Source organism: Salvelinus alpinus, chromosome 32 (assembly GCF_045679555.1).
Source record: "Salvelinus alpinus chromosome 32, SLU_Salpinus.1, whole genome shotgun sequence".
NCBI classification, from domain to species: Eukaryota; Metazoa; Chordata; class Actinopteri; order Salmoniformes; family Salmonidae; genus Salvelinus; species Salvelinus alpinus.
The window spans coordinates 13,989,149-14,016,138 of NC_092117.1; the positions used below are offsets into that span (position 1 = coordinate 13,989,149).

General features: G+C 40.7%; 1 protein-coding gene across 1 annotated transcript; it reads left to right on the forward strand.

Moving 5' to 3' along the window:
- The first annotated feature begins 612 nt into the window (after positions 1-612).
- On the forward strand, positions 613-25,231 carry pla2g4f.1 (phospholipase A2, group IVF, tandem duplicate 1). The gene is made up of 20 exons (XM_071380145.1): positions 613-737; positions 3,370-3,442; positions 3,614-3,750; positions 4,381-4,515; positions 4,605-4,645; positions 11,877-11,919; positions 13,643-13,697; positions 14,146-14,285; positions 14,392-14,493; positions 14,618-14,652; positions 17,176-17,314; positions 17,592-17,728; positions 17,974-18,196; positions 19,676-19,793; positions 20,081-20,218; positions 22,027-22,134; positions 23,363-23,542; positions 23,716-23,885; positions 24,053-24,239; positions 24,528-25,231. The coding sequence occupies exons 1-20, from the start codon at positions 729-731 to the stop codon at positions 24,737-24,739; spliced, it is 2,382 nt and encodes a 793-aa protein (XP_071236246.1). The 5' UTR covers positions 613-728; the 3' UTR covers positions 24,740-25,231.
- Positions 25,232-26,990: the final 1,759 nt, after the last annotated feature.

Below are 26,990 nucleotides of genomic sequence, written 5' to 3' on the forward strand. Positions count from 1 at the left end.
CACATACAATATATATAAAGGTGATCATTTGATGTGTGGAAATGTGAAGAATATTCAGCAACTTGATTTGACCGTGTGATAAGGTGCGTCTCGGTGAGTCAGGCGCAGGAGAGCAGGGATTTCTGAGAAGCGTGTTTAATATATAATATATATAGTGCACCAATACAAAATTGGCACAGACGAAAATCCAAAACTAAGCTCTCGAAGGAACAGAAACTCGTGCCAACACACGGAGGAACAACCACAGTTCCGACACTACATACAAGTGCCTAAAAATGTGTGGTTTTGTCCAAGCACCGCCCGAACAGGGAGAGGAGTTATCTTCGGTAGAAGTCGTGACAGACCGACTTTTTCTAGAACATGGAAGTGGTTTTGCGTCTGGCTTCAATTGAACAAAATTACGCTTTGATCAGCAGCTTCTCTTGTCAGAATGTTTGCTGTTGATAATAGTTATTTTTTCATTCGTAATCCTACGCTTATCAATCATGTTGCAACCGAGCCTTTATAAACCCTACATCTCAAAAAGTACAGCTTTCGAGCAACCTTCCCCCACATTCGCATTGACCTGCATGAAGTTTGACATGCTTGAGCCTGAAAAAGTGGGTCCTCCCATTTTGCCTCACCTATATAGTGTTTATACCTTCCACTCTGCAGGGAGAAGGATACCCGACAGCTGACAGGATCTTCAATTCTCTGCAAACCTACTGTAGGAGGAACATTAACTAACCATGTTGAAGGTACCTCTTTATTTTACATTTATTTTAAATATGTATTTATGCAACCGATCTTCTGAGAACTTGTGAGGACAGTGTAGGCCCAGGGTTACCCAACTTGTGGCCCACAGGTGATTTTATTTGGCCACCCAAATTGGGGCGGCAGGTAACCTAGTGCTTAAAGCGTTGGGCCAGTAACCGAAAGGTTGCTAGATCGAATCCCTGAGCTGACAGGGTAAAAATCTGTTATTCTGCCCCTGAACAAGGCAGTTAAACCCACTGTTCCTAGGCTGTCATTGTAAATAAGAATTTGTTCTTAACTGACTTGCCTAGTTAAATAAAATAAAAATAATAAAAGTTTTATGAGAAATATATATCAATATATATCAAAAGTTTGGACACACCTACTCATTCAAGGGTTTTTCTTTATTTTTACTATTTTCTACGTTGTAGAATAATAGTGAAGACAACAAAACTATGAAATAACACATATGGAATTATGTAGTAAACAAAAACCTGTTCAAAAAATCAAAATAAATGTTATGTTTGAGATTCTTCAAAGTAGCCACCCTTTGCCTTGATGACAGCTTTGCACACTCTTGGCATTCTCTCAACCAGCTTCATGAGGTAGTCACCTGGAATGCATTTTAATTAACAGGTGTGCCTTGTTAAAAGTTAATTTGTGGAATTTCTTTCCTTCTTCATGTTCTGTGCATCTGTATATTCTTTACTTTACGCATAGGGAACAGGCTACTCAGGAGAATGGTGGTCATTAAATAAAGTTAGATCAAAGCTGAATCAATGTCTGCAATATCCCATAATGATCACATTATTGTACAAAACAGAACCAACATTTTTAGCATAGTAGTATAACGTAACACCGCCACATTTTTCTCTCACGTGGTCAACACTCAACACCGTGCGCCACTAGGCAAAATACACAGGTAGGCTATTCTATGGTTTGTTAACACCATCTGCTCACCATTCGAAACAACACTGTCGGCTACTTCAAAACAACACTGTCGGCTACTTCGAAACAACACTGTAGGCTACTTCGAAACAACACTGTAGGGTACTTCGAAACAACACTGTAGGCTACTTCAAAACAACATTGTAGGCTACTTCAAAACAACACTGTAGGCTACTTCAAAACAACACTGTAGACTACTTCGAAACAACACTGTAGACTATTTCAAAACAACACTGTAGACTACTTCGAAACAACACTGTCGGCTACTTCAAAACAACACTGTAGACTACTTCGAAACAACACTGTAGACTATTTCAAAACAACACTGTAGACTACTTCGAAACAACACTGTCGGCTACTTCGAAACAACACTGTAGGCTACTTCGAAACAACACTGTAGGCTACTTCGAAACAACACTGTAGGCTACTTCGAAACAACACTGTCGGCTACTTCGAAACAACACTGTCGGCTACTTCGAAACAACACTGTAGGCTACTTCGAAACAACACTGTCGACTATTTCAAAACAACACTGTAGGCTACTTCGAAACAACACTGTCGGCTACTTCGAAACAACACTGTCGGCTACTTCGAAACAACACTGTAGGCTACTTCGAAACAACACTGTAGGGTATTTCAAAACAACACTGTAGGCTACTTCGAAACAACACTGTCGGCTACTTCGAAACAACACTGTAGGCTACTTCGAAACAACACTGTAGGGTATTTCAAAACAACACTGTCGGCTACTTCGAAACAACACTGTCGGCTACTGCGAAACAACACTGTCGGCTACTTCGAAACAACACTGTAGGCTACTTCGAAACAACACTGTCGGCTATTTCAAAACAACACTGTAGGCTACTTCGAAACAACACTGTCGGCTACTTCAAAACAACACTGTCGGCTACTTCGAAACAACACTGTCGGCTACTTCGAAACAACACTGTAGGCTACTTCGAAACAACACTGTAGGGTATTTCTTCTGAGTAGCCTGTTCTCTACGCATAGAGAATAAACACACATGCAGAACGTGATCCCCACACGCTCAGAAGCTTTGGGAAGCTCTGGATCTTTTAGTCAGCGGATCCCCAAAAAGTTGAATCCGCATCCATGGCCTAAAAGTGTGTGCTATGGTAATTTCTTATCAAGATTGGGGGTAAATAATCCCTGGGCTGTACATATTTGAAATGTGTAACTAAATCTTGTCAATCGAATGGATTGAGTTATTTGTGCCAGAAGGACATGGGCCGGAATCACTGGGCCGAAATATGCGAGCTGAAGGCAGCGGCCCACTAGATCACCCCAGGCCACAATTCAACAAAATGTTGACAGTTGATTCGTAACCTTAGGTTCGCTAGAAACGTTAAGATATCCTCTGATGGCCCAGATCAGCTCATCAACTCAGTCAGGGAATCACAAACAGTAGCCTGTTATCAGTTTTCACACTTTCAAGTATGTGACAATGGATAGACCCGCTGGTCCGAATGACGACTGCCTCCACATGGAGAGATGAGACATGTGGGTTTCACAAATTTGAATTTCCTGATGCGCAAGGGAAAAAAATTGCGACTTAAGAGATCCGATATCTGTACACCATTCAGCACATTTGTCCATCTTATGTATGTAGTATGTCATATGTGTTTGTATTTCTGTAACCATGTATGTTTTTGCCTCCCCTATTAGAGAGAGGTTAAGACTTACCAGAGCCTGACAGTTACTGTACTCCGAGCAATAAACAACTGCTCTCATGATTATTGTGAGTCATATTGGTTTCAATATACAGTATGTATATACTTTACATACAGTTATTTCAGTTGAAGATAAAATATAAAATAAAAATAAAAAGTGAACTATCCCTTTAAGCATTTAATCTCTGATCTGTTTTTACACACAAAATCGTTTCTAACGGTCGTGTTTTGTTTTGCAGGGTCTGAGTCCGACTGTTATGTTACTGTAGGTCTCCCCACAGCGTCTGCCAGGACCTTCTGTACTAAGACTGTGCCCAACAGCAAGACCCCAGAGTGGAATGAGAGTTTCCAATTCAGGGTCCACAGTCACGTCAAGGTAAACCCCCTCATACAGTATGCCAATCACTAGGCAGATATAACTCATAGGGACATGGTGTCCCTAAAACATATGTATTTGCATATAGGTAGGTAGGGTGTAATGACAGCAGCGTTGCCAACTTAGCGACTTTGTCGCTATATTTAGCGAGTATTCAGACCCCTTTAGCGACACATTTTCAAAAAAGTGACTAGCAACAAATCTAGCGACTTTTTCTGGTGTTATTGGAAACTTTTGGAGACTCTGGCGTGAAAGCGCATATCGTTCTTACTCTTCTCAATGAGCAGCGGGTGCTGCCGTAGGCCCCACCTCGGTCCCAAAGCACTCACAGGTGTAAAAGGTTGCGTCAATCAAATCTGGTATCAGGATAAAATGTGATTCAGAGTCACCGAATATACTTTAATTATTTTTATTTAAATATATTGAAAATAATAGGTTATGGTGTTATTTCACATGCCATGGAACAGATTAGAATTGCAAAAGGAATGCATTATCTTGTGTGAAAAGTCCGGGTAAGTTCCAGAATGAGAGTTTATAGACTTACTAGTTTTGCATGTGTAAACAAACATATACCATAAATCAAAATACAGTACATCCAATCGTGATAAAGAGATGCCCTTGTCTTTTCAGAATATCATAGAGTTGAAGATGTACGATGAGGACAGTTTCATTGGCAAGGGCGATGACCTGTGCTCCATTGTAGTGTTTGACATCAATAACCTCACCCCTGGGAAGAAGAAGACCAAGACCTTCATCTGTGAACCGGTAGGACTATTCTAGCGCTAAGGAATATAACTAGAATATGTAATTAATGAATCATAACCTTAGTCTCCTATGCCTCCTCTCTATTTCAGACCAAAGATGAATTGTGGGTTGAGTTTGAGTTGCTGGAGAGGTGAGTGTCAACTTTGACATCCATGCCATTTTGGGACTGCTATCAAAGCAGAAGATATTGAAATGTTTTGTTGTAACAACCCTTACAAAAAAGCACACGTGAAATAGCTGTTTTCACATGTTGAGCTTAAATTTCACCTGTGGAATTGCAAGTTCACATATGAAAAACAATCTCATTTGCAGTTTCATATGTGAAAAACGTTCAAATGTGATTGATTCTCCACATGTGAAAGTAAAAATTTAATTTGCAGTTTCACATGTAAGAAAACATTTATTCATTTAGCAGACACTCTTATCCACAGCAATTAGGGTAAAGTGCCTTGCTGAAGAGCACATCGACAGATTTTTCACTTAGTCGGCTCAGGGATTCGAACCAGCAACCTTTAGGATATTGGCCCAAAGCTCTTAACCTCTAGGTTACCTGCCACTCTTAACCACTAGTTTACCTGCCGCTCTTAATCGCTGGGCTACCTGCCGCTCTTAACCGCTAGGCCAATGGTGTGCCTCCAAACAATTCTAAAAGTATTTTCAGGTGTTCTACCTAGGGCTGTTGCAGTGACCGTATTGCCGCCACACCAGGTGGTCAGGAGTCATGAAGGCAGTCAAATTCCATGTGACCGTTTAGTCACTGTAATTAGGCTTCTCTAAGCTCTGATGCTGCTGGTCATTAGTAGCCTACCAAACTTGCTAACTGCCTGGTACTCAGCACTCTACTGTCCCTCAAATAACTCTGACATCAATGCAAATGTAATCGAAAATCTAACCAAACACTTCATGAGAGCCCATGAGCTCATGTTGCGCAACATTTCAATAGGCTATGCAATTGCGAGAGAAAACTGAGTGATGGCCTCTATTAAAAAGAGGAGGATCCCATCAGCTTTCTATAGGCTAGGCCTACTAAACTCAGCAAAAAAAGAAACGTGTTCTCACTGTCAACTGCGTTTTTTCAGCAAACTTAACATGTGTAAATATTTGTATGAACATAACAAGATAACAAGGCTGATCAAGTTCCACAGACATGTGACTAACAGAAATTGAATAATGTGTCCCTGAACAAAGGGGGGGTCAAAAGTAACAATCTGGCCACCGCAGGCATTAAGTACTGCAATGCATCTCCTCCTCATGGACTGCACCAGATTTGCCAGTTCTTGCTGTGAGATGTTACCCCACTCTTCCACCAAGGCACCTGCAAGTTCCCGGACACCCTCCGATCCAACAGGTCCCAGACATGCTCAATGGGATTGAGATCCGGGCTCTTCGCTGGCCATGGCAGATCACTGACATTCCTGTCTTGCAGGAAATCACACACAGAACGAGCAGTATGGCCGGTGGCATTGTCATGCTGGAGAGTCATGTTAGGATGAGCCTGCAGGAAGGGTACCACATGAGGGAGGAGGATGTCTTCCCTGTAACGCACATCAGTGAGATTGCCTGCAATGACAACAAGCTCAGTCCGATGATGCTGTGACACACCGCCCCAGACCATGACGGACCCTCCAAATTGATCCCGCTCCAGAGTAAGGCCTCTGTGTAACGCTCAATCCTTTGACCATAAACGCGAATCCGACCATCACCCCTGGTGAGACAAAACCGCGACTTGTCAGTGAAGAGCACTTTTTGCCAGTCCTGTCTGGTCCAGTGACGGTGGGTTTGTGCCCATAGGCGACGTTGTTGCCTCTCTCAGCCTATTGCGGACAGTCTAAGCACTGATGGAGGGATTGTGCGTTCCTGGTGTAACTCAGGAAGTTGTTGTTGCCATCCTGTATCTGTCCCGCAGGTATGATGTTTGGATGTACCGATCCTGTGCAGGTGTTGGTACACGTGGTCTGCCACTGCGAGGAGGATCAGCTGTCCGTCCTGTCTCCCTGTAGCGCTGTTTTAGGCGTCTCACAGTACGGACATCACAATTTATTGCCATGGCCACATCTGCAGTCCTCATGCCTCCTTGCAGCATGCCTAAGGCACATTCACGCAAATGAGCAGGGACCCTGGGCATCTTTCTTTTGGTGTTTTTCAGAGTCAGTAGAAAGGCCTCTTTAATGTCCTAAGTTTTCATAACTGTGACCTTAATTGCCTACCGTCGGTAAACTGTTAGTGTCTTAACGACCGTTCCACAGGTGCATGTTCATTAATTGTTTATGGTTCATTGAACAAGCAAGGGTTTAAACCCTTTACAATGAAGATCTGTGAAGTTATTTAGATTTTTACGAATTATCTTTGAAAGACAGGGTCCTGAAAAAGGAACGTTTCTTTTTTTGCTGAGTTTATATTTATTTCTCAGCTTTCCTAATTTTAAGCACTTTGCTTATATTTACAACAGGAGTATAGCCTACCTGGCTGGCATGAAAATGACCCACGGGAACAGCGTCCTCCATTCGCTATTTAAGTGCATCGATTACATGTATTTTTTCCTGCTGCCCCTGTTTCAATACAGGTGCATGATAATGGTCCATTCTAAATAAAAATAAAAATTTACACAAATATTATTTTGTATATGTAAAAACAAGATTAAATCAAGAATAGTCTGATGGGTGACAATATTAGCCTATCACTTGTGAATTATATAGTATCACTTGTGAATTATATAGTATCACTTGTGAATGATGCCCAGAATAAGAAACAATGCCTTTTTTTGCAACTTTTTCTAATCATAGTCACACACCTCATGTAGCCTAGCCCATAGGCCTATATGTTTGATAAGGTTTGTATCACAACTAAAGTGGCCAAATAAATTAAGCACATTAATATGCTTTACAAGGGGTGTAGAGCCTAACTGGCATACATAAAGCGCATGAGTTTCAAGTTTGGGGAAAATAATTTTCACCATAAAAATGTGCCTTTATAATTAAAGCATTACATGCATAATTGCATTTATGGTCACTTTTGATAATGGTGTTTTCTGCTAATGGAACATTCGGCTGATAGCCTACTACCATGTGCGCATTCCTACGCTTATAATGTGAAGAAATATCCAAATAGCTTCTCAAGATCTTAAGCTAAACGTTCTGATCTGTTGCGTCAGCCACACTGCGTAAAACATTTTTTGCCATTGGTTTTATTAATTTGGGATCTATTGCATCCCACAACTGTCCCTGACTATGTTTGGAATATTTATTTATTGCACAGAATAGAATAGGTCAACTTTTGTACTATGGGAGATAGTAGATTGACATAGGCTAGTGCTTTTGCTGTTCGTTAGGCCTACTCATCTTCTTGGCTGATGAAAAGTAAATGTGGACAGTTCTTCCAATATCTTCAATATGCACCTCAGAATTGGATAAGGGCGCCCACAGTTGCGTCCCCGATGTGTCTGTCTTCACTTGTAACCTGTCAGAAAGACCCGATCACTTGATGGAGAGCCATGTGAGTGAACGGTGATTGTGAGTGCGCACCTCTCAGGGAGAAGGGCACAACCACCACTGGCCGCAAAAGGCATGGATTTTTTTAGGGTGCATTATGGCCACAGAAGGGAATGCCACCGTTAAATTCCAGGCATTATCAAGTGCTTGTCAAATTGTGAATGAGTGACGGATGAAGTGTGTACAGCCTGCGCAAAACAAAAACTGAGCTCATGCCTTTCAAGTGACTTTAAAAAAATCATCATTAGAGTTGCATCATGCAGCCTTACAAAGTATTAAAAATCAAAACATATAGAACAACGTTTGTAGAGCAAATATATATTTCTTTGTTAAACGGCTCATCACACTACCTCAAATTGTTTGGAGAAAATATCCTATCAATTTTATTCTTCATACTATAAAATAATGCCACGGAATTCTAAGCAAATCTTGTCTGCTAAATGAACTAGTGTAGCCCACAGCCATTTGGCGTAGCCACATCAGGACCTAATATAAGGACAACTCAGAGTATGCTATTCTGGTCTTCTGAAATAGGCTGGATTTTCTTCATATCGTGCTTCTTTAGACCTGTCTAAAGTAAATAATAGATTTATTGTGAAGTGTAGGCTATATTACATTCATTTATTAGACTTTTTTAAATGTAGATATTAATCAGTGGCAGTGGAAGCCAGGAGATGCTAAATGTGTTTATGTTAATTAACAGTCAATCACCATGAGACCAACAGTTATTTGTGTGACAATCACCGGCTGACAATATTTTGTGACTGCCACAGCCCTAGTTCCACCGCAAACTGTCATAAACAAATCTCACAAATATCTCCTAGCGACTATCTAATCAACGCAACATTGACATTATCCCACGCCTGGTTAGCCACTATTGGCTTAAAAAGCCAATTCATTTCCAGCAATATTGCCCCTCTGTCCGTGTGGTGCCGCGTTTGTTTATCACTCCCATGTGTAGCCAGTGGATGTGATAATCTTCTTGTGGGTTGACAGAAATACTTTCCCCAAAACCTTTAAATTAAATGTTAATTGTAAAGTAGGCTTTCCTGTCAGAAGTGTATCATGAGTAAGTACAGTATGTCATTTGTATCTATTATTTGTTATTTGCAAACTTTGCCATGAGCAGCTGCAGTACAGAACCATCTCTAGACCGGCACATTGCACATTCCTAACTTGCTAGATGCGCAATTAAAGGGGAAATACACTCAAAAATCTAAATTTGTTTGTTTTCTTCCAGACCAATTAAAAAATATATATGATTTAAGCATTGACATGTTGCATTGACAACATCCAATGTCATTGTTTCTCTATGAACAATTGTAATTTTAAGAGTGAAAAGTAAAACTAAGAACATCATTTGGGAAAATATGAAATAGAATTTGAATGAATAAAAAATTTGAATGAATAAAAAATTATTTTACCAGGTATATTGACAGAAAACACTACAACACTACTACTGCACTACTTTCTCTTGTACACTAAGGACCCGAGGAAGAGTTGCAGGTGAGAGGAGAAGAATGTGCCTATTTGAAAGCTAGAAAGAAATGACTAGCTCGTGACATGTTTCATTTTTTTAAAAGGAGCTCTCATGCTATAAAAGGTTGGAGACCCCTGCGCTAGGCTACCTGTCTCCAATGTTTGTAAACAAAGTAAATGTAAACAAGCGCTGTGTAGCCTAAAAGCATTGTTAAAACTAATTATGATGTCATGGATGGTCAGTCCTTCCATCCATAGCGTAGCCGAGGGGTCCCCAATTACAGTTGAAGTCGGAAGTTTACATACACCTTAGCCAAATACATTTAAACTCAGTTTTTCACAATTCCTGACATTTAATCATAGTAAAAAATCCCTGTCTTAGGTCAGTTTCTTAACTTTTTCACCACTTTATTTTAATAATGTGAAATGTCAGAATAATAGTAGAGAGAATGATTTATTTCAGCTTTTATTTCTTTCATCACATTACCAGTGGGTCATACGTTTACATACACTCAATTAGTATTTGGTAGCATTGCCTTTAAATTGTTTAACTTGGGTCAAACGTTTTGGGTAGCCTTCCACAAGCTTTCCACAATAAGTTGGATGAATTTTGGCCCATTCCTCCTGACAGAGCTGGTGTAACTGAGTCAGGTTTGTAGGTCTCCTTGCTCGCACACGCTTTTTCATTTCTGACCACACATTTTCTATAGGATTGAGGTCAGAGCTTTGTGATGGCCACTCCAATATCTTGACTTTGTTGTCCTTAAGCCATTTTGCCACAACTTTGGAAGTATGCTTGGGGTCATTGTCCATTTGGAAGACCCATTTGCAACCAAGCTTTAACTTCCTGACTGATGTCTTGAGATGTTGCTTCAATCTATCCACATAATTTTCCTGCCTCATGATTCTATCTATTTTGTGAAGTGCACCAGTCCCTCCTGAAGCAAAGCACCCCCACAACATGATGCTGCCACCCCCGTGCTTCACGGTTGGGATGGTGTTCTTCGGCTTGCAAGTCTCCCCCTTTTTCCTCCAAACATAATGATGGTCATTATGGCCAAACAGTTCTATTTTTGTTTCATCAGACCAGAGGACATTTCTCCAAAAAGTACGATCTTTGACCCCATGTGCAGTTGCAAACCGTAGTTTGGCTTTTTTATGGCGGTTTTGGAGCAGTGGCTTCTTCCTTGCTGAGCGGCCTTTCAGGTTATATCGATATAGGACTCGTTTTACTGTGGATATAGATACTTTTGTACCTGTTTCCTCCAGCATCTTCACAAGGTCCATTGCTGTGTTTCTGGAATTGATTTGCACTTTTCGCACAAAAGTACGTTCATCTCTAGGAGACAGAATGCATCTCCTTCCTGAGCGGTATGACGGCTGCGTTGTCCCATGGTGTTTATACTCGCATACTATTGTTTGTACAGATGAACTTGGTACCTTCAGGCGTTTGGAAATTGCTCCCAAGGATGAACCAGACTGGTGGAGGTCTACAGTTTTTTTTCTGAGGTCTTGGCTGATTTCTTTTGATTTTCTAATGATGTCAAGCAAAGAGGCACTGTTTGAAGGTAGGCCTTGAAATACATCCACAGGTACACCTCCAATTGACTCAAATGATGTCAATTAGCCTATCAGAAGCTTCTAAAGCCATGACATAATTTTCTGGAATTTTCCAAGCTGTTTAAAGGCACAGTCAACTATGTAAACTTCTGACCCACTGGAATTGTGATACAGTGAAATAATCTGTCTGTAAACAATTGTTGGAAAAATTACTTGTGTCATGCACAATGTATATGTCCTAACCGACTTGCCAAAACTATAGTTTGTTAACAAGAAATTTGTGCATTGTTTGAAAAACGAGTTTTAATGACTCCTACCTAAGTGTATGTAAACTTCCGACTTGAACTGTACATTCATCCGTGGCCCAATTTTTCCATGAGTGGATGGTCGCGGGGCCGGAACATAGTTATAAATAATTTGTACAGAATCATTTTAAAAAACAGAATAATTTCAAACTTTAATTACATTAAGATACAAACAAATATGCCTCTCTATTACTTGGGAACAGTTTTCATAAAATAAAATCACGCAATTTAATTTCCTGGTGATTTTACAGTCTTTTATATCTGACAACAAAAATGAATACAAAACAAATAAAATCACCCGTGTGCTGAATTTGGACAGTGGGCTGCCTATTGGGGAACTCTGTAGTCTATGGATTTGAGAGTGGTTGCAATTCTCCAGCCCCATCCCTCAGCTTTTTACCGAAACTGGAGGGGAGAACACTTTGTTAATGTTTCAATTAAGGATTGCTGCTTTAAACACCTTTTTTTGTAAGGAAACTACTTCCATGACTGAAAAAAAGTTTGTGTTTCTCATGTTCCCTGTTTGCAGTAAAGAGCCTGCTGGCGAGTATCTCTCTAATGGTGTACTAGTGGTAAGGGCATTCATTTGGTTTGCTGATCATTCTAAGGCAAAGTCAACATCACAAGGATGGTCAGAGATGGATAATGATGAGGTCAATAATGACAGGACAAATTATTCACACCCCTTTTTCCATATTTTGTTGTATTACAGCCTGGATTTTAAAATTGATTAAATTGAGGTTTTGTGCCACTGATCTACACACTATACCCCATAATGCCCCACAATTTTGACAAATTAATAAAAAATGAAAAGCTGAAATGTCTTGAGTCAATAAGTATTCAACCCTTTTGTTATGGCAAACCTAAATAAGTTCAGGAGTAAAAATGTAACTTAGCTTAACAAGTCACATAATAAGTAGCATGGACTCACTCTATGTGCAATAAAGGTGGTTAACATGGTTATTGAATGATTACCCCATCTCTATACCCCACACATCTTTATGGTCCTTCAGTCAAGTAGTGAATTTCAAGCGCAGATTCAACCACAAAGTCCAGGGAGGTTTTCTAATGCGTCACAAAGGGAATCTATTGATAGATGGGTAAAACATTTTAAAAAGCAGACAATAAATATCAGTTTGAGTATGGTGAAGTTATTAATTATGCTTTGGATGGTGTATCAACACACCCAGTCACTACAAATCTACAGGCGTCCTTCCTAACTCAGTTGCCAGAGATTAAGGAAACCGCTCAGGGATTTCATCATGAGGCCAATGGTGATTTTAAAACAGTTTAGTGGCTGTGATAGGAGAAAACAACTAAGGATGAATCAACAACATTTTAGTTACTTCACAACACTACCCTAAATGACAGAGTGAAAAGAATACAGTGTACATAATACAACTATTCCTAAACCTAAACCCTGTTTGCAATAATGCACTAAAGTGTGGCAAATAAATTAACTTTTTGTCCTGAATACAAAGCATTATGTTTGGTCAAACACATCACAACACATTCATATTTTCAAGCATGCTATGGATATACTTGTCATCAGCAAGGACTAGAGAGTTTTTTGGGGGCATAAAAAAAATGGAATAGAGCTGACCACAGGGAAAATCCTAGAGGAAACCAAGTACAGTCTGCTTTCCAACAGACACTGGGAGACAAATTCACCTTTCACCAGGACAAAAACTTTAAAATCAAGGCCAAATATACAGTACACTGGAGTTGCTTGAATGTTCCTGGAGTTGCTTGAATGTGGCCTAGTTACAGTTGTGACTTAAATCGGCTTGAAAATATATGGCAAGACGTGAAAATGGCTGTCTAGCAATAATCAGCAACCAACTTGACAGAGTTTGAAGAGTTTAAAAAAGAATAATAGGCAAATATTGTACAATACAGGTGTGCAAAACTCTTAGACTTTCACAAAAAGACACAGCTGTAATCACTGCCAAAAGTGATTCTAACATGTATTGACTCAGGGACTTCAACACTTATTTAATCAAGATATGTCAAGATAGTGTTTTATTTTTTCATAAATCTTTAAAAACGTAATTTTTCTTCCACTTTGACATTAAAGAGTATTTGGTGTAGATCATCAAAAACAAAAAAGACAATTTAATTCATTTTAATCCCAATTTGTAACACAACAAAATGTGGAATATGTTAAGGGGTATGAATACCATCTGAAGGAACTGTACGTGTAATATAATGCTGTACAAAATTAAGGCAAATAATTCACAACCACGAACAGAAGGCTATTCTATATGCTGATTATTGTAGTATACTTTGTCCTAGGCCTCCCCATTCTCTACTGTGGATGTGAATGTAGAAAAGCTGATGACCACTGCCAGTGAGTATCATTCAAATTATTATCTACTGTATCAGGTCTGCTTATTTTTCCAGGTGCCTGTTGAACATAGTTTGGCCTTTACTTGACTCAAAAAATTTTTGCAAAATGAAAGAAGAAAGTTCTATCAGTCTAAAGACTGCCCCTGCTGCAAAGTTGCTTGCAATGTCATCACGAGTCATCAGTTTCTGGTTTGAACTAGTTTTGTCTGTTTTAGTGTGAGGACATGCCTGGGGGATGTCCACTCAGTTGCTCCCCTCTGTCTAGTCCTATCTAGTAGAGTGATCATAAGGGGCCACTTATTCTCTAAATACCTCCCAATGTATGTTCTGTCTGTCTGCCTGTCTGCCTGTCTGCCTGCCTGCCTGAGCGAGCATAATCAGACCGGTCTACGCAGGATATTCATAGATCACTGAACTGAGCAACCACATCTATGTTGTTATTGTTCTAGTGGCACAGAATGTGGTCCTGAAAATGCGTGGGGCCTTTCCAGAAGAGCATAAGATTCTTGCTCCTGAGAAAACATCCAACCTGACCAAAACTCTGCGCTACTACATCAACAGAGACCTGGAGACAGAGCTTTGCGTGAGGGTGCGGTTAACTGATCCTTCACTTGACCAATATCTTACCCATCTTTATACAAGTTCCATATGATTTCAAAAAAAAAAATCCACAATCATATTTTTTGTATCCCCAGGATAAATTGGGTGAGGTAGAAGATCCAAATGTCACTGGCTTATCTACTGCTCTGCACCTTCCAGCCAGTAATGATTTCAAAGTATCTTTACCTGTGGGAGAGGTACAGTAGACCTAATTTAAGTCTTTGCACCCTTCTAGTGTGTGCATAAAGTGCCAAGGAAAGCTCATTGATGAACGATGTTTATAAAGCCCATATGATTTACATGGACACTCCCCCTTCACAGGACATGGTGGATCTACATTTGAGAACAGAGGACTGGTAAAGTGCTTTCCTTTTTATGAAACAAACCATCAGTATTTGAAGAGTTTCTTTCCAAAACGCTATATATCCATTTTCAGAAATATTAAAATAGCTTGTATTGTTTAAAGAAATTATGAAAGAGATTGGTGCGTTTTTTCTCTATCTAATCATGGCATGGCATTGTTCAATGACAAGCATGTATTTGTTTAATATCTTTCACTTGACGGTTTCATTTTAGAGAGACAAATAATCATGTTTTTTGCCAAATGCTATATATCTGCCTCAGTTACAGAGAAATAAGTAGTACAGCTAAGGCCGGTTGTGATACAGCCCTGGATCGAACCAGGGTCTGTAGCGACGCCTCTAGCACTGCAATGCTGTGCCTTAAACAGCTGCGCCACTTGGGAGTATATATATACCGTACCAGTCAAAAGTTTGGACACAGCTACTCATTCAAGGGTTTTTCTTTATTTTTACTATTTTCTACATTGTAGAATAATAGTAAAGACATCAAAACTATGAAATAACACATATGGAATCATGTAGTAACCAAAAAAGTGTTAAAAAAATCAAAATATATTTTATGTTTGAGAATCTTCAAAGAAGCCACCATTTGCCTTGATGACAGCTTTGCACACTCTTGACATTCTGTCAACCAGCTTCATGAGGTAGTCACCTGGAATTTATTTCAATTAACAGGTGTGCCTTGTTAAAAGTTAATTTCTGGAATTTCTTTCCTTCTTAATGTGTTTAAGCCAATCAGTTGTGTTGTGACAAGGTAGGACCGGTATACAGAAGATAGCCCTATTTGGTAAAAGACCAAGTCCTTATTATGTCAAGAACAGCTCAAATAAGCAAAGAGAAACGACAGTCCATCATAACTTTAAGACATGAAGGTCAATCAATCTGGAACATTTCAAGAACTTTGAACGTTTCTTCAAGTGCAGTCGCAAAAACCATCAAGCGCTATTAAGAAACTAGCTCTCATGAGGGCCGCCACAGGAAAGGAAGACCCAGAGTTACCTCTGTTGCAGAGGATAAGTTCAATAGAGTTACCAGCCTCAGAAATTGCTGACAAAAAAATGCTTCACAGAGTTCAAGTAACAGACATATCTCAACATCAACTGTTCAAAGTAGACTGCATGAATCAGGCCTTCATGGTCGAATTGCTGCAAAGAAACCACTAGTAAAGGACACCAATAAGAAGAAGAGACTTGCTTGGGCCAAGAAACACGAGCAAAGGACTTAGACCGGTGGAAATCTGTCCTTTGGTCTGATGAGTCCAAATTTGAGATTTTTGGTTCTAACCGCTGTGTCATTGTGACACAGAATAGGTGAACGGATGATCTCCGCATGTGTGGTTCCCACCGTGAAGCATGGAGGAGGAGGTGTGATGGTGTGGGGGTGCATTGCTGGTGAAACTGTCAGTGATTTGTTTAGAATTCAAGGCACTCTTAACCAGCATGGCTACCACAGCATTCTGCAGCGATATGACATCCCATCTGGTTTGTGCTTAGTGGGACTATCATTTGTTTTTCAACAGGACAATGACCCAAAACACACCTCCAGGCTGTGTAAAGGCTATTTTACCAAGAAGGAGAGTGATGGAGTGCTGCATCAGATGACCTGGCCTCCACAATCACCTCACCTCAACCCAATTGAGATGGTTTGGGATGGGTTGGACCACAGAGTGAAGGAAAAGCACCCAACAAGTGCTCAGCATATATGGGAACTCCTTCAAGACTGTAGGAAACCATTCCAGGTGAAGCTGGTTGAGAGAATGCCAAGAGTGTGCAAAGCTGTCAGGGAGGCAGAGGGTGGCTACTTTGAAGAATCTAAAATCTAAAATATATTTTGATTTGTTTAACACTTTTTTGGTTACTACATGACTCCATATGTGTTATTTCATATTTTTGATGTCTTCACTATTCTACAATATAGATAATAGTAAAAATAAGAAAAAACCCTTGAATGAGTAGGTATGTCCAAACTTTTCACTGCTACTGTATATATATATTTGTAATAATAATTTAATACAGTAATATGATATCTGTATATAAAACATTTACATTTGACATTTTAGTCATTTAGCAGATGTTCTTATCCAGAGCGACATACATTAAGTGCATTGATCTTAAGATAGCTAGGTGAGACAACCACATATCACAGTCAAATAAATATACAGGATGCGAACCTTCCATTCCAGCTAGACATTTTGGATTTGCAAAAAAAAAGATTTTCATACACATCTAAAATCTATTCATAAAAAATCTGAGAACAGTAATATTTTACACACACATGAAGGTATCCGTAAGCAATCATTTCTGATGAAAAAACACAAAAAATTGGTTGATATAGATGGAAATAAACTCTTAATTTCATTCAGAAGAATGCAAACACGTGGCATATTTAGTTGTTATTAATGTGTTAGATGTGTGTACGTGTGTGTGTGTGTGTGTGTGTGTGTGTGTGTGTGTGTGTGTGTGCGTGTGTGGGTTCGTGCATGGGTGGGTGTATTGTATGGCCTCTGTAAATCCACAGCCCAGACATTGAATTTAAGGTGCGTCTTGATTTTGACATCCCTCCGGAGGAAAAAGAATTCCTGAAGAAGAGAAAGGTGCTAGTGGGTCAGGCCTTACGAAAGGAGTTGGGCCTCACCTCTCCCCCTGACCCTAAAAAGGTACATGGTGATGATTTTTATGCACTAATTTACACACTGCACTAATTGCTGCTTATCATCCATAATTTCAACACTAATGGAGACTGAATGTTGATGCTGACCAAATTTGTTTGTCTTTTTTCAGTCTCATTGTTGTGGGGAAATTGTTCATTTCTACTGTGGTGTGCAGATGTCGTCCACTGTCATTATGAAACAAGTCTCAACAGAATGTGTTAAAACGGATTGACTGACAGATGGAAGATCCAACCAGAGATGTTGTTTGTCTTTCTTCCCCCAGTTGCCTGTTATAGCTGTGGTTGGCTCAGGGGGAGGGACCAGAGCAATGACCGGCCTGTATGGCAGTCTGAAGGGGCTGCAGAGATTGGGCCTACTGGACGCTGTGAGCTACATCACTGGTGTGTCAGGCTCCACATGGTGAGCATGGCATTTATCTCCATTGCAATTAAATCTGCAGTATACTATAAGCTGAATGAATGAATGAACAAACAAACAAAAACGCACAAACAACATTTTGTCCCTTTGAATTTCCTTATGAGCTCAGACAGTTTTGTCTCACAGGTATTTTTACTCTGTAATCTCCACAGTGTCTTCACTTACTAAGTTTATACTACTGAGACTCCTACTTACAGTAAGTGACATAACACATTCCTGTTCAACAGGGCCTTAGCCGCCCTGTATCAGGAAGCAGATTGGTCACAGCGTGATATGGATGAGTCCATCTCGGCTATGGAGGAGGAAATCACCAAGTGTTTCCTCAGTGCCTTCACCACTGAGAAGCTGCAGTACTACAAACACCAGATGGCAGAGAAAGAGAAGGAGGGACATATGGTGTCACTCATAGACATGTGGGGTCTGGTCATTGAGCACTGCCTTCATGGGAAGGTACAGCAGCCTACTGTACACTTTACAATACACACTGTACTAATCACACTGCAATAGGAAGAAGTTCCGCAGAAATGGATTTGTCGCCTGTAATTATAGTGCCTTTAATTACATTGAAACGATGAGATGTTTTTTCTACAGACACACTATTATGTCTTTCACACTGAGTTATGATACTTTACATAATGTGTTTTGCGAATTTGGTTGCAGCAGCGTATTTGACAGATTGATTTCTCCCAATGATGTATATAAACCCTGGATTGCTGATGCTATTGGCCATTGAGAGGCTTTGAAACCACCAGTTAGCCATATTGGTACTCCCCAGTAGGAGCAGTCCTCAATGGTAATGAATGGAATTCTAAAGTATTTCAATTAAATGTTTCAAGGACAAAATTACATGTATTTAAGTATTTTTTGTTGTGGTGGGTACAGTAACATTAGTAATCTCTAAAAAATATACTTTAAGGAAAATGTATATTTAGCTCACATAATATAATTTCAAAGTATACATTAAGGTGTCTGTAAAATAATAATGTGGTAAAAACAAATGTAGACATTAATAAATGCATTATATAGCTTCAAAAATACTTTTTTACTACAGCGGGGGAGTACCAAGATGGAGGCACGGTGGTATCATCACAGCGCCCCCCTGTCAGTCATCTAGTGTATATATAAATCATTGGTGAGAACTCTAACAACCAAGAACCAACCTCTGTCTTCAGCCTATGTGGATTGCTAGAGTTTACCAGAGATTAATCTGATTAAATGAGTCAAATCAAATAGCAGGATGATTGCTGGTAGGCACGGAACACAATACAATGACTATAGGATCGAGCAGATCCAGAAACATGGGTAAATCAATCCTGTCAAAACAAAGCATGACTGACATGACTATTTGTTACACCCGCTAAAGAAATGAACCAACAAATCAGAAAAAAAACAGAGGGGCAGAATTGGCTCTTCACTTAGATAGTAGATTAGATGAGATGTACCCGACCTAGTATTAAACTTTGTAACTGTGTGGCGATCTAGATAGTCTTAATTATTGAGAGGCAGCTCTCTATTTGAATGGTGCAGGGTTGGCTGGCAACCTGCTTTCTCAGTCAAGTCTCTCACACTCCACACTGTGGGTCTGGGAGTGTTTATCACCAGGTCTCTCTGATGTCACAGCAAGCCTTGCTCGGTGCTCTGTCAGCCACTTCAGCCTGGCTGTCACTACCCATGGAATGTGGGGATTGTGGTGCTTTAACTCCCTGCTATCAACCAACCACCATCTATGATCCAAACAACCCTTTCAGAATAGAATAATTGTGGCAAAAATGAATGTAGACATTAATACATGCATTTTTATAGCTTCCAAAATATGTTTTACAATGGTGGGAGAGTGCCAAGATGGAGGCACGGTGGCCTCAACACAGCGCCCCACATTAGTGTTGTATATACTGTATAAATCATTGATTTCTCCTGTGGGGTTTGTAGAAGAAAACCAGTACCCTGTCTGACCAGCAGAAGGCAGTATCAGAGGGCCAGAATCCTTTACCCATCTGTACTGCTGTCAACCTGAAGGACGGAGTGAAAGGCACCACAACCGAGTTTGGTAAAGCTGTTCTAGGAACTTATGTTTGATATGTATTTTAATGAACCCCAAACAATGGTCCACATGTTGAAGCAAGGAATATTGTAACATCATTTTGATGGTGTTAACTTATGTTATTTACATATCCTTATGTATCCAGTTATACACTAAAAACGTTTTTGTAGTGGGAGGGGACACGTAGATAAAATGCCTTACAACCGATTGACAATAGCAGTTGCAGTATAAATTACCTATACATTTAATAATAAATGAACAATTTGTTTATCTTTCTATTCCTATCCTTTTAGAGTGGTGTGAGTTCACACCATACGAGGTGGGCTTCCAAAAGTATGGGGCCTATGTCCATGCGGAGGACTTTGGGAGTGAATTCTACCTTGGTCACCTGGTCAAGAAACATCCAGAGATACATATCGCCTCTCTGCTTGGTGAGAGAACACTTACTTGTGTGTGTGCATGCGTTTCACAGAGAGAGAGAGGGAGAGAGAGAGAGATACAGTTGAAGTCAGAAATGTACATACACCTTAGCCAAATATTTTTTAAACTCAGTTTTTCACAATTCCTGTCATTTAATCCTAGTAAGAATTCCATGTCTTAGGTCAGTTAGGATCACCACTTTATTTTAAGAATGTGAAATGTCAGAATAATAGTAGAGAGAATGATTTATTTCAGCTTTTATTTCTTTCATCACTTTCCCAGTGGGTCAGAAGTTTGCATACATTCAATTAGTATTTGGTAGCATTGCCTTTAAATTGTTTAACTTGGGTCAAACATTTTGGGTAGCCTTCCACAAGCTTCCCACAATAAGTTGGGTGAATTTTGGCCCATTCCTCCTGACAGAGCTGGTGTAAGTGAGTCAGGTTTGTAGGCCTCCTTGCTCGCACACGCTTTTTCAGTTCTGCCCACACATTTTCTATAGGATTGAGGTCAGGGCTTTGTGATGTCCACTCCAATACCTTGACTTTGTTGTCCTTAAGCCATTTTTCCACAACTTTGGAAGTATGCTTGGGGTCATTGTCCATTTGGAAGACCCATTTGCAACCAAGCTTTAACTTCCTGACTGATGTCTTGAGATGTTGCTTCAATATATCCACATACTTTTCCTTGAAGCCATCTATGAAGCCATCTATTTTGTGAAGTGCACCAGTCCCTCCTGCAGCAAGGCACCCCCACAACATGATGCTGCTACCCCCATGCTTCACGGTTGGGATGGTGTTCTTCAGCTTGCAAGCGTCCCCCTTTTCCCTCCGAACATAACAATGGTCATTATGGCCAAACAGTTCTATTTTTGTTTTATCAGACCAGAGGACATTTCTCCAAAAAGTACGATCTTTGACCCGATGTGCAGTTGCAAACCGTAGTCTGTTTTTTTAAATGACGGTTTTGGAGCAGTGGCTTCTTCCTTGCTGAGCGGCCTTTCAGGTTATGTCAATATAGGACTCGTTTTACTGTGGATATAGATACTTTTGTACCTGTTTCCTCCAACATCTTCACAAGGTCCTTTGCTGTTGTTCTGGGATTGTTTTGCACTTTTCCCACCAAAGTACGTTCATCTCTAGGAGACAGGACGCGTCTCCTTCCTGAGCGGAATAACGGCTGCGTGGTCCCATGGTGTTTATACTTGCGTACTATTGTTTGTACAGATGAACGTGGTACCTTCAGGCGTTTGGAAATTGCTCGCAAGGATGAACCAGACTGGTGGAGGTCTACAGTTTTTTTTTCTGAGGTCTTGGCTGATTTCTTTTGATTTTCTAATGATGTCAAGCAAAGAGGCACTGTTTGAAGGTAGGCCTTGAAATACATCCACAGGTACACCTCCAATTGACTCAAATGATGTCAATTAGCCTATCAGAAGCTTCTAAAGCCATGACATCATTTTCTGCAATTTTCCAAGCTGTTTAAAGGCACAGTCAACATAGTGTATGTAAACTTCTGACCCCTTGGAATTGTGATTCAGTGAATTATAAGTGAAATAATCTGTCTGTAATCAATTGTTGGAAAAATTACTTGCGTTATGCACAAAGTAGATGTCCTAACCGACTTGCCAAAACTATAGTTTGTTAACAAGATATCTGTGGAGTGGTTGAAAAACGAGTTTTAATGACTCCAACCTAAGTGTATGTAAACTTCCGACTTCAACTGTATGTCACAATATACCTGCCACTAATGATATATGGATTTCAATGTAAATGCAATATTTTCTACAGTGTGGGAACCTTTGCCTCTGTGTTGACAGGTCTTTGGAGCAGTGTCTTCTCTCTTAACCTGACCCAGCTTTGGGACTTTGCAACTGGAGGTCAGACATCCTGGAGCACATGGCTGGGGGAAGATGTCAACAAAATAGGTCTCTAACATGTATATTTGGTGTTTTGTATTTATTAGGATCCCATTAGCCGCTGCATAAGTATTAGCTACTCCTTCTTGGGGTCAACATGACATAATATATAATACAGAACATTATTAGTCAAGGACTGAAATATGTCACAAATAGCCTACAAATCAAATCAAATGTATTTATATAGCCCTTCTTACATCAGCTGATATATCAAAGTGCTGTACAGAAACCCAGCCTAAAACCCCAAACAGCAAGCAATGCAGGTGTAGAAGCACGGTGGCTAGGAAAAACTCCCTAGAAAGGCCAAAACCTAGGAAGAAACCTAGAGAGGAACCAGGCTATGAGGGGTGGCCAGTCCTCTTCTGGCTGTGCCGGGTAGAGATTATAACAGAACATGGCCAAGATGTTCAAATGTTCATAAATGGGGTGGCAGAGAGTTCCATGTAATGGCTCTATTTCATACAGTGCGTTTCTCAGCCTCTGTTCTGGACCTGGGGACTATGAAGACTCTTCTGGTTGCTTGTCTTTTGCTGTACCGATGCCAGTCCGAACTGTGTGCCCACTGCTTGAACAGACAGTTCGGTACCTTCAACACATCAATACCTCGCACAAAGATCAATAGTGATGCGGTCAATTTCTCCTCAACTTTGAGCCAGGAGAGACTGACATGCATGTTACTGACACTTTCCCTCCGTGTACATCTAAGTGCTATACTTGCTGCTTTGTTCTAGACCAACTGCAATTTACATATGTCCTTCTTTGCCGCACATGACCACACAGCTGGACAGTAATCCAGGTGCGACAAAACTAGGGCCTGTAGGACCTGTCTGGTCTACTGAGACGTCAAGAAGGCAGAGCAACGCCCTATCATGGACAGACCTCTTCCCATTTTCGCAACCATTGAGTCTGTTTTAACCATGACAGCTTGCTATCTAGGGTTACACCAGGCAGTTTAGTTTCCTCAACTTGCTCAATAGCCACATTATTCAATAATTGATCTAAACGAGGTTTAGCGTTGAGCAAGTGATTTGTCCCAAAAATTATGCTTTTCGTTTTTTATATATTTAGCACCAGCCTATTGCTAGTCACCCATTCTAAAACTGACTGGAGCGCTATGTTAAGTGTCTCAGTTATTTATTTTACTGTTGCAGCTGACATACTGCTCTGCCAAACTCACAATAAACTCTGTGTGGCAATGTTTGAGATGTTTGACACCACTCTGCTTCTTCCTCTAAAGAAAATGACAATGAACCAACCACCCTGGACACCTACCTCTTCAAGCCTATCACTAACACTGCCTCATCGCTGACCAGCTTATTTACCAGCCGGCCAGTCATCACTCAGATCTACAACTTCATGCGTGGGTTCTTCCTGCACCGGAACTACAAAGACAACAGAAAGTTTACATCCTGGAAAGGTGCCATGCATGAACCACCCGAACTATTGCTGTTAAACCAAATTCAACATGGATTTACTCAAACACTGTTATACAGTGTGTGTGTGGCACCAGCAGTCTATTTATGCATTGTATTATTAATGCATATAGATTCAGATTATTTTTGTGAAGTTTTTCTCCCAATCTTGATGCAGATATGCATCCAGATGCCTTCCCCAACAGACTGACTCCAGCTGACCCCACACTCTACCTGGCGGACTCTGGGTTCTCCATCAACACAGGCTGTCCCCCTGTCTTGAGACCAGAGAGAGGTGTTGATGTCATCATGTCCCTCAACTATTCGTGGTGCGAGGACCAATTCAAAGTAAATGGGTTGAGTTTATGAATAATACAAGAGTGAACTTAATTTGCTAGATCCACATTTCGCGCAGGTTTGCACACACATACTTGGCCAGAAGGTGCATATGACTTGTAATTGCCATACACAGTGTTTGAATTGTCTGACTGACATCTCTTTAATCGATCTACCAGGTCCTTAAGAGGACTGAGGTTTACTGCAAAGACCACAGCATCCCCTTCCCCCGCATTGACTTCAGCAGCCTGGAGGCACAGCCCCTGAAAGAGCTCTACGTCTTTGAGGATGAGAAGAACCCCAAGGCTCCCATAGTCCTTCACTTCCCTTTCGTCAACATCTCATTCAAAGAGTTCAAGGCCCCTGGTAAGCACTGTCAAGATTATCATAATTGTAAAAGAAGCAGAGGTAGTCAATGAGCTACTGTAGCTAGCTAATGGCTCAAGCTGTCAATATGCCATTCGCCCTGTGTCTGTCGATTTTCAATGTTGTGTGCTTTAGAGATCAGGGCCAAAAATCATTGGCCTAAACCTTTGTATTGGACTGGATTGTAAAGTGGATTGCACTTTGTTGATATTGTTGGTTAAACTATAGTTTGATGTTTGTTCGTTTAATGTTTAAGGCTGACAGTATTGTTATGTTCTCATTCTGAAGGTGTGGCACGTAAGGGTGAGGAGGAGATGAAGGCAGGGGATGTTGACATTAGCTCAAGCAGCTCCCCTTACCTCACCAAACATCTCACCTACACAGTAAAGGACTTCCGAGCACTGATAGACCTTACCTCATACAACATCCAGAACAACAAGGAGCAGATCCTCCAGGCTCTTGGGAAGGTCCTCGAAAGGAAGGTGCCTGTGGAAGAATGAGACCACCATGAGCAGCACTCATATCATTGACAGGGGCCCCTCCATGAAGCAAGAGAGAGAACAACATGCATACAGAGCAGATTTAGAGGAGCAACTCTAACTGCAATTTCTTGGTGGTGCGTCCTAAGCCGTGTTTCTAAAGGTTTAAAGGGGAGAATGCATTTTGTTGTAACTGAGTTCTTGTTTCCAAACTCCTACGTTCCGTGGGTTGTTTTTCTAGACTGTCTTTTTTTACAGTCTACCTTTATGAACCTTACTGTATGTTTCATATTATGAATTGTATCTTGTTGAGTTCATTTTAGCACAGAACTTCTGTGTGTTTATACACAAATAGTATTTTCTCTTAGAGGTTATTCTGGAGACACATGTAACCACGTTAAATCGTATTTCTTGATAGTAATTTACTCTGCTTTATTATGTACCATGTCTTCAATGTATACGTTGTTTGAAAGTTAATTAATTCATGACTAATAAATCTATTAGTTGATATGAGTAAATGCATTCCTCGTTTATAGAGTAACTCTTTGAATGGCTATTTTCATAAGTTTGTAATGGTTACTCTTAAATTGGCTAATTGCACACATTAATGCTTCGAGATCCTCACGGAGTACACCTTCAAAACACTGTCAAATAAATGTCACACCAAAGCAACACTCACAGGAAAAATAAATGTTTACAAAGTGGGTCTTTAACACAGGCGTCTTTCGAAATGATAGAAAGCTTGGCATCTGTCCCAGAGCAAATGAGACTTCTAAACATTATGTGTTTGGTGGTAAAGACAGAGAGCAGGCTCATTGGAAATAACTTCACGATCCGAGCTCTGTCTTGAGACTCATAATATGGGAATTAGATTGTGTTAATGGCACTGGGTCCAGCATACAGCATTGTATCTAAAGGATTGAATTGAAATCGTACACAACTCATCATAATGCAACTATAGACTTGATGGAAAATGTATACTTTCAGCACTCCAGCTTTTCAAATGCTTTTGCTATTGACCTAACTTTAGAGGTTAATTCCTTCAAAGTGGTGCAGGTGGTAAAATGCAATTCTCTGGTGATGTGAGAACACATGATGCCCTATGCTTGTGACATTGCTGATACTTCAGTCAAGGTCCAGAGGATGGAAAAATAAATTACCTAAATAAACGGATTGAATTGAAATTCCCTCCAAGGCAATCAACAAGCGAAATGTCAGTATAGAGACAAAGTGGAGTCGCATTTCAACGGCTCAGAGTGGCAGGGTCTACAGACAATCACGGACTACAAAACGAAAACCAGCCACATCACGGACACCGACGTCTTGCTTCCAGACAAGCTAAACACCTTATTTGCCCGCTCTGAGGACAATACAGTGCCACCAACGCGGCCTGCTACCAAGGACTGTGGGCTCTCCTTCTCCGTGGCCTACGTGAGTAAGACATTTAAACGTGTTAACCCTCGCAAGGCTGCCGGCCCAGACGGCATACCTTGTCGCGTCCTCAGAGCATGCGCAGACCAGCTGGCTAGTGTGTTTACAGACATATTCAATCTCTCCCTATCCCAGTCTGCTGTCCCCACATGCTTCAATATGGTCACCATTGTTCCTGTACCCAAGAAGGTAAAGGTAACTGAACTAAATGACTATCGCCCCGTAGGACTCACTTCTGTCATCATGAAGTGCTTTGAGAGACTAGTCAAGGATCATATCACCAACACCTTACCTGTCACCCTAGATCCACTTCAATTTGCTTACCGCCCCAATAGGTCCACAGACGATGCAATCGCCATCACACTGCATTCTGCCCTATCCCATCTGGACAAGAGGAACACCTATGTAAGAATACTGCTCATTGACTATAGCTCAGCATTCAACACCATAGGACCCTCCAAGCTCATCATTAAGCTTGAGGGCCTGTGTCTGAACCTCGCCCTGTACAATTGTGTCCTGGACTTCCTGATGGGCTGCCCCCAGGTGGTGAAAATGGGAAACAACATCTCCACTTTGCTGATCCTCAACACTGGGGCACCACAAGGGTGCATGCTCAGCCCCCTCCTGTACTCCCTGTTCACCCATGACTGCGTGGCCATGCACATCTCCAACTGAATCATCAAGTTTGCAGACGACACAACAGTAGTAGGCTTGATTACCAACAACGACGAGACAGCCTACAGGGAGGAGGTGAGGGCACTCGGAGTGTGGTGTCAGGAAAACAACCTCTCACTCAATGTCAACAAAACAAAGGAGATGATTGTGGACTTCAGGAAACAGC